Source organism: Sinocyclocheilus rhinocerous, unplaced genomic scaffold (genome assembly GCF_001515625.1).
Source record: "Sinocyclocheilus rhinocerous isolate Xijiao unplaced genomic scaffold, SAMN03320098_v1.1 scaffold576, whole genome shotgun sequence".
Lineage (NCBI taxonomy): Eukaryota > Metazoa > Chordata > Actinopteri > Cypriniformes > Cyprinidae > Sinocyclocheilus > Sinocyclocheilus rhinocerous.
The window spans coordinates 529,712-539,239 of NW_015662167.1; the positions used below are offsets into that span (position 1 = coordinate 529,712).

General features: G+C 37.3%; 1 protein-coding gene across 8 annotated transcripts in view; it reads right to left on the minus strand.

The window, feature by feature from the left end:
- Window positions 1-9,528, minus strand: part of LOC107727758 (pleckstrin homology domain-containing family A member 6-like) — a 100,302-nt gene that overhangs the window by 28,334 nt on the left and 62,440 nt on the right. For all 8 annotated transcript variants that reach the window (XM_016537731.1, XM_016537732.1, XM_016537728.1 and 5 more), the window contains one exon: window positions 1,322-1,422. In XM_016537731.1, the coding sequence (XP_016393217.1) occupies window positions 1,322-1,422 (101 nt within the window). The remainder of the gene's footprint in view (window positions 1-1,321; window positions 1,423-9,528) is intronic.

Consider the following 9,528-nt stretch of genomic DNA (forward strand, 5'->3'; position numbering starts at 1 on the left):
AAAAAAAAATTATTATTAACAAAAAAAAAAAAAAAAAATCAAATAAATGCCATTCTTTTGAACTTTCTATTCATCGGTGATTCCTGAAGAAAAAAAAAATCACGGTTTGCATACAAATACTAAGCACTGTATTCAAAATAAAAAACAGTTATTTAAGTTATTTAAATTAATAAAATTAAATTTACATTATTTCACAATATTAGTGTTTTACTGTATTTTTGATCAAAAAAATTTAGCCTTGTTGAGTGTAAGACTTCTTTTCAAAATTATTAAATAAATCATATCGACCCTAAACTGTAGTGTATATAAGCAAATAAATTCCAAAATGTATATATGAGTACACCTGAATATTCAAAATTAATATCTTAAATATTCTAAATATAAACAAATTGCAAATAAGTACATTCTAAGTCATATTTTATGCATAAAGAATAACCTAAATAACAAAATATTCGGAAAGCTTAAATCACAGTTCTGACAGAAGCAAGGCTTATTCCTCCTGTTGTTTTTTAAAGGTAGTATCAAAGGTCATCAACGTGTCCTCAGCTGTGCATACTTCTTTCCTATTGGTCAGTTTAAAAGCCAGGTGCCATAAAAAAGCAGTTTTAACAAGAACCTGCAGAGACATGACATCAGATTCTTGAGCATCTCCAGCCCAGCCCTTAGGGGCCCCGCGGAGCCGGAGGCAAGAGACATAAACACAGTTACCAAACACATAACGGACTCACATTCTCCACAAGTGGAACGAGCACACCTACAGTATAGCCGTATGTTTTAACTATAAACACAGTTCAAAACACATCCTCAGATGCTACCCAGCATGCACCCTGTCTAATCTAATAGAGCCTCACAAACAGACTAATCATAATCTTATTTTCTAAATTATGATAACTCACCACAACAACGTTCTCTCAGTGTGCAACCAGGGGTGTATCTACTCAGAAATCACAGCATACAGTGACCTCTCATATATACTTGCTCGAAAGGTCTATGTACTCAAACTCAGCTGCCTCGGATCCTGATGAAAATATAATCTGACATTATGTTTGTCCTTCTGGCACATAGTGTGCAAACACACTCGGGAACGCATGCAAAGATGCAAAGTCCACTGCATGTGTGGGTGAGGGTAAATACAGATTCAGTGGTTTTGACTAAAAACAGATACGGTCATTGAATCATGATTAATTCAGACACAGTTTAAAGTTTCCTATGATCACATGACCTACACTGACACAGAATACCATGTTTACCTGTCACCCCTCCCATCCCTTGTCCCAACAGCATTCAAAACAGTTACAAAAAATGCATAGAGATCACCAACCTTCAACGCAAACTTGCGGCTGATGTTATCCGATGCCTGGAGTGCTCCAATCTTGAAGCTGAGAAGAGGAAGGCTGCCCAAGACTACTTCTTCCTTCTCGTCTGAATGGAATAAAAAAACATTGAAAAAGCAAAAGAAATAAGCATTAATACTAAAGTAAAAATAAAATACAACAAAAAATACAAATAAAAAGCATTTGTATTCCAACCTAGATTTCAAAACGCTGATTATAAAATTAGGTGATAATTCCGTCCCAAATCAGAAAAGTCCAACTTCCTGTTGTGTGCCGCTACACTGGTGATGAAAGGCAGTGGTAATGGAAAAGCAGGTAAACTGCAGGTGAATCCCATAATAGATATCCATTTTTATCTCAGCGTAACGTTAATGACACTGAAGCGAGCAGCAGCACACAGCCTAGGAGAGAAGCGCTCGGGCTGGTTAAATAATGGAGCACATCGTTAAATTTTCAGCATGAACAGAAGCGAGGAGGGCAACGGAGATCCAGCGTTCACGTTCTCGATCTCCTGTACTGAGAGCTGCTGCCGGGGAAATGCAGTGAACCCACCCGCGCGTGTGTTCTGACAGCGCTCTGTGTGTGTTTGTGTGTGTGAATGAGAGACAGGGAGGGGTGGAGGGAAAGGAGGGGTGGAGCAGGTTGTGTTTGTGCTGTAGGCCTATAGAAGTGGGTAGAGCGAGAGAGAGAGAGAGAGAGAGAAGATAGCTATCATCCCTCAGTGACTCAGTGCTGCAGGAATTCTGGCTCTCAACCAGCTGTACCTGCACTGAACAACCAATCAGAGCCTATTATTCTGTCAACAAAAGCCTAGGCAAAAACAATCCTGTATAAGAAACATTAATTGACATGGAAACCTATTTCTATTTTCGCACAACAAAATATTCTTGAAAACACAATGAACTGAACATTGCATAAAGGAAGGTAATAAAAAGCACATCTAAACCTGTCTGTCAGGGCTGTAATCAGTACAGACATTGACAAGGAATGTCGCTCCCAATATTCAGATTTGTGGTCGAAAGATATGTTTTAAATGGCTGATTCTTAATTTATTATGGTTAGCCACCCAATCTTTGAAATGTGGTTACAGACTAGCTGTCTGCATAAAATCTAATCTTACTACGCTTATTCGTCCTCAATACTGCTACAATGTAGCATTTTCATCTTAATTTCCAGTAAAAATGTAAAAACACTTTTAAAAGAAGATAAATTTACCTGACAAGTAAAACTGCATAAGATGATTAGACATGCTTTTTGAAATACATCTAGAATTAACTTCATTTATTTATTTTTACATACCCTGTTGGCATGATGTTTTCTCTTGTTTTCAGCATAATATAAAAAAAATAATAATAATAAACCAGAAACATTCTTAAAGACATATGCAAATCTTTTCCTCAATATTTTTTATTTATTTATTTGTTTTAAGTAATCTTTTAAGGGATTTTCTTCACTGGAAAACAAGGTAAAAATACAGATTTTTTTCTTACACAATCTGAACTGCGCCCAAGCTTTTACATATTTTCTTCGATGGGTCATTTTACAGAAGAACTGTTGCACAAAATACGGGCTGACAAATCAATCACACGCACAATCACTCACTCCATAATAACAGGTACATGTCAATACAAAAGCTGAGGCAATTCTAAACAACACACAGAAGAATCCTATTTTATAATGTAATTATTTTATATTTTATTATTTTATAATGTAACCCTTGACAAAAGATGCGGCCACGTTTACCACTCTTTATAAGCTTTTTGTATGCAAAATCCAGTCATTTTAATAGGAATCCCCACGATCTTGCAGATTTCGTAACGGGTTCAAGTTGGCAAAATTTCGCTACGATTTCATTAATGTGACTGCACCCTAAGACTGGTTGCAGAGGGAAACTAGATCTGTTACTGAGAAACTTATTTATGTCAACATACACTGCTAATCATAACCCAGAATCTATTTTCACATTTAACAATCATTTCATCGAAGTTTCTTTTTTTGCCTGTTACCCTCTCTTCCTCGTACTTGGCATACGCCTCTGATATCTGCAGCGACGACAACAGCGGGCCATTTTTCATCGTCTCCCTGTGTTCAGAATACCAATTGAGGCATTAAATTGCTCTGTCACACATTCTCAAACTCTTTTGCACAGCACAGTTGGGTAGATGGATCCGGGGTGATAAGAGGACGTAGGGTGTTGTGCCTCCAAACACAACGCTGTTGCCAAGATATCAAGGGCAGCTGTGGAGACGTATGGGATACAGCCAGCCGTGGAGTGTTGCTGATTGTGATTTTTAAATAAATGACCCTCTCATCCCAGTGAGCCATTCAATCAAGGAAGGAAAGAAACTTCCTGGTGTTCCTGGAGTGTGTTTGTTATGCCACTAACAGTGACTCCTATTAATATTGTAATGTTGTTCAGCTGTATGCAGTTACATTTTTGAATGTACAATGATCTTTGTGTACAGTAGTTGCTAAATGTATTACAATACAAGTGGGATGACATTACGTTTGTTAGGATACTCGAACCTGTCCATTACTTTGACTTGTTAGCACTTTTTCTGATTTAAACAGCACTGAGGGTTAAAAACAGGAATAGTTCTATTCTATAAATAGTTCTAAGTTCTATACATTGAAACCAATGCATTTCATTGCCCACTACATAGGCAAAGAAGCAGTACTTTTTTAATAGTTTGTTTTTAGCACATTGCTAAGCTAACATGACATAAAAAAATTACATTGAACTATACTTGATGCATTTGGGCATTAACAAGTATTCATAATCAGCGCAATTATTAATTTATCTCAGCTCATCCACCATCTTGGATTATTTATTTTTTTCAGGAAATTGAGGGCATTTGGAGTTTGACATTAAAATACCTTATTTTTATGGTCAAGCTGAATTTTCAGCAGCCATAACTCCAATCTTCACATGATCCTTCAGAAATCATGCTAATATGATGATTTGATGCACAGAAAAATTCTTATTATCATTTTCAAAAGCAGTTTTGATTATTCATATTTTTGTGTAACCAGTGACACATTTTTTGATGAATAGGAGCTTCAAAAGAATAGTATTTTTTGATAGAAATAGAAAAATATTTTCTGTTGCTTTGTCTGCCACCTTGGATTTACTGCTTTTCATTAGGTGCCACAATGCATTTGGGACAATCTTCTCTGTGAAGGATGTCAGGAGTGCTCCTATAAACCCTTAAAATGCTCCCTCCGCAGACAGCTCACTAGGCTTTGGAACTGAGCATGTGTTTTGATGTTGCCTTCAGAATATGAGCGTAATGGAGAAGTAGTTTGACGTAATTAGCCAGAAAGACGTGGGCAAAGTCAACAGGGTTGAATCATGCAGCCGTAGCCCCACAGGCCTTGCTTGCTGCACTCACCGATATAATTAACCCTGCTTTGCTGCACACAAAAAGCTTGATCCAGCCAAGAACCATTACTGTAGACCTCCTCCTCCGGGTAGACGCATGCACAGATGTTCTTCAAGTTTATGATTAAATTGCAGCCCGAGCTGGGAACATTTTATGATCTAATGTGATAGGGTAATGGAGCTCTAATGGCTCTCAAATTTACACAATAAGCATTAATGAGACCACTGAGAAAGGAAGATTTGCTCACATCATCAGCAAGGCCAAATCAATCTCCAAACACACACTCATAACTGCAGTATTCACATACAAGGCTTACATATGTTGGTGTGTTGACAGTTTTATCCTCCATATGCTTTGTGGAAGAAAACAACAGCCTTTGCACCTTTTTTTTCCTAAACCCAAACAAACCCCATGACACGCATATCCGAGCGGAGCCGGGAGGATGTCTACACTCCCTTCAGAAAACCTAAGATCAAATGCATGGGAGTCCTGCCAAAGGGAGAAGCTTGCATGAAGGCAGTAAGGTAACAGCGCCATGGCCTGTAACACAGGCCTGGAAGACTCCACATGGGAATGAGGTCTTTAAGGAAAGGAGTGATCTTCAAAGCATTTTTTTTTTTTGGTTAAAGATGTTTTAAAAACATCTTCAGTAGTGCAAGACATGTTGGTCTGGTGGTACAGTTTTAGTTTGGCATGGAACTGGTTCAAAGAGATTAAAGTTCATCCAAAAATGATAACTATGACACAATTTACTCACCGTCATGTTGTTCCAAACCTATAGCACTTGCTTTCTTTGTAGACAACAAAAGAAGATATTTTGTACAGACAGATGACAGAATGAAAGTGAATGGAGTCCAAAACAACAACGGACCTAAATGACTAACATCATTTGGAGAACATCATCTTTTGTGTTCCATGTGACATAAGAGTGAGTAAATTATGAATTTTCATTGTTGGGTGAACAAACCCATACACACAGACACAAGCAAAATGCACAAAACAACCAAGCAAACTGCACAAAAATGTGCCGATCATGATGCATTTTCACTGTATGGTAAATTTGAAAACTATTTTTATATTCTACTGGAAAGCAAAAACCTTTTTGGCAAGAACAAATATGCAACATATTAACATTTTAAACAAGTTGTATTTAAAATCCATAATCTAAAGGGGCACATGCTTCGTTACTTCGTAACTGGCATGATGCATGGTGCTCAAAAACCAAGACAACCTCACAATCTCACAAAACAAGTTTGTTTCTGATACGGCATGTAAAGAGAACAGATACACAGGAACAAGAATTCCATCTCTGAAAACTGAGAACACACTAAAAACAACACCGATAGCAAGTGAAGAGTGAGTCTTACAGGAAGACTGACATGTTTGGAGACATTTGGAGATACTGAGAACAGTTTCTCATATTTGCATTCCCTCAGAGAGTATCACTGTCAACTATGATCAGGTGCACACACATAAACACAAAAATACAGTCAGTGGATCTAAAACCAAAACTCCATGATTGAATAGTAGTGCCATCAATGTTGTTTGTTTTTTAAACAATGCACAATGAATCACTGACAAGAGTATTGTCATAAGATTACATAAGACGAAAAAAGAAAAAAAAAAACTTGGGATTGCATAACTTGATATGTTTTAATTTATATTCTTCTAAATGATAGACTAGTTACACCTTCTTCAGCAAATATGAAGATAAATCACTGACTGATATTCCCAGATGGTAAAGTTTGTGGATGTTAAATCACTTAAGGAAATGCAGTACAGAAAAGAGGACACAAAGATAGAGTACAGTGTTCCTTTTTAGTAACGAGGGACACAAGAGAAATATATGCAAAAAGAAAGAAAGAAAGAAAGAAAGAAGAGAGGAAGAGGAGTGTGCTAAAAATATTATTCCCGAAGATAAATTTACGAACAAAATTTCAATAATACCTATAGAATAAGGAATAATTCACTCAAACATTTAAATTCTGTCATTTAATCATCCTCATTTCTTTCCAAAGACATAACAGAACATAACGTGGAACATAACAGAAGAAAGAATGTTGTCATTATTTTCCATGCAATTACAATGACTGAAAAAGGAAGCTCCAAGCTTCAAAAAAACATGCAAAAGTAACGCAAAAGCATCATAATTTGGCAAATTGGATTTTTTTTTAATTTGTGAGGTTTGTGGATTTTGTGCTTTGAAAAAACTACAGTAATTTAAAATATATACCTAATTCAAGAAATATTCTCTGAAAACAAGCTCTGTTACACAATTTTGTTTAAATGTATAAAAGCCAATTACATATAAGAAAGATTTTACCGTAAAACAAGACAAAAATACTAAAAGTTAGTTATTAAAGTTTTTTTCTAGTTATTGTTTAGAGTGTGGAAGGAAGAAATTCATGCTAAACAAGCTTGAAAGAAGAAGGGTGGAAAGGAATCCACTAAGAACTAGTGTGTTGCTGTTGACATGATACTGACTGCGGCTGCAGGACATGTGCTGGACATGCATCATCCACTTCCTGTTTGTTGCTACCGTGTGTTTTGAGTTTGAGCTCCGTCAAGTTAATTCTTTGTCGTCTAATTTTCTATTTTAAAATCAATTTTATACACCATCATTTTCGTTTATATAACGTGTGAATATATCCACTATCGTATTCTACAACAAAAACAATCAGAGCGCCTTGTTATCACTAGTTTTATTTTGATTTCCCGAGTCCGCTATTAGCAAATAGCCCGCTAGCATAGCCAGCGTGGTTGCCGCTAACCTCGCTTACATTACAAATACTCTATTCACACACATTACCATTGTTTTACTCACTGTTACTTGCTTTAATGGCGGATGTGTGTCTACCTTTGAGTACAGGTGAGGACACGTTCAAGCTGCATTCAGTGCAGCTCGAGCTGGAGGCCGTGGAGAACCAGATCCGCGACCTGGTGGTGAGGCTGACCTGTCATGTTGCATTATTGACACACTATTTTCCTAATTAATGCTGTTCAGTTGCTTTGACACAATCTGTATTGTTAAAAGCGCTATATAAATAAAGGTGACTTGACTTGACTTGACCTGCGGGGCAACCTCTCATATGCTGACATGCCCAGTCTCATCTCTGAGAGCATGCTATCTGCCTATGGAGTCTAAATTTATCCAGGAGAGCGTAGGCGGTGCTCGGGTGACAGAGAGGTTTGAAGTGTTTCAGTGTCTTGCAAACTCAAAATAGAACATTTGATATTCTTGTCAATGAATTCATCTTCTGTGGGAATTATTAGTAGGGTGATATCTAACAATAACATTCTGAACATCTTGCATTGACCATTTTCACCTTCCCTGATGGCATTAACCATTACGGACCCTGCATCTTTTCAAATAAACAAAATTATATATAAAATTTAAATAAAATCCATAAAATTTGTTAATTACTAAAATGTAAAAAATTATCATAAACATATTTTTGTTTGCTCATCATATTTTAGCATTTAGAGTAGAAATAAAGCATGGACAGAATGTTGGTGTCCCTGAAATATAAACCAGGTCTGAAAGGGTTAAACCCCCCTTCTGTGATTGAGAAGAACATGAAGGAACATCTAGACGAAGCTGCATACCAACGATCTTAACACCCTCCTCTATCCCACAATGCCTCTGGGTGATGAATCTCCATGCATGAGCTGTGACTGACCTTCACGGCTAGTCTAAAGGAGACGGTCATATATTCCCGTCACGCAGATCACAGACGCCGCTTTCTGAGAGCAAGTGATGGATGTGTTTGGATATTGTTTGAACAATTCACTACTAATTTGCTTCACACTTAAAGGTGAAGTGTGTCATTTCCGCACCAAACTGAATTGCAAAAAATAAAAATGTCTTCCATTGGCCAGGCAAACAGATAAACAGCGGAAAATTCCATCCAAATCTTACATGACAGGTTGAGCAAATGTTGCTATGTCAAATCAAGGATACCTAAACAAACTGAATGATGTTAACAGAGATGGAGCGTAGCGATAGTTCTGGCAGGCCATGTTAGTCAAGCTCGCATCAGCTGACACTCAGCTGATCCACGTCTACCTATAGGATCACGACACCAATCATAATTCCCTTCATAAGGTCCCTTCAGCATTATTCAGCAGCTATCGCTTCGCTTAGGAACTAATCACCCACCTCCATCCCCAGCTCCTCCTCTCGTCCAGTCAGGACTTGGCAGTGAATATATCATTGAGTCAGACCACTGAATCATGTTGTTAAAATAATCACGTAGAACATTAATGGTATCTGCTACATTTATCATTGATGTTGGTTCTGTTCTGTTACCCTAGGGGGGGCATTCTGCTCTCCCTGCTGCAATCCATGCTAGGCTGCGTGGATGGGCAGGGAGTGTTTGCCTAGAACAGAACCATTCCCCCAACCTAAAATATATGCTAATCGTAAGTTATATTGACGATAGTGGTCCTGACAGAACTATTTTTTACCATTTTCAGGGTTTATTAGAACTTACACTATACCTCAAACACATACAATTTTACGTAAACATTTAAAATACTTTTAATCTTATCATAATTTATTTTCTTAGATCTCCGACATTACACACTCCTTAGGAATCCAGCTACGCTTCCAACCCTCTACGCACACCTTGGCAATATAATCGCCATTGACTAGTACATTTTTTTGTTTACTCGCCAGACTGATATACTATTTTACACACACACACACACACACACACGTTTACTTAGCTATCTATGGGGACATTACATAGACTTCGATTGTTTTTATATACAGATAGTTATACACTTTTTAACCTAAACCCACCCCTAAC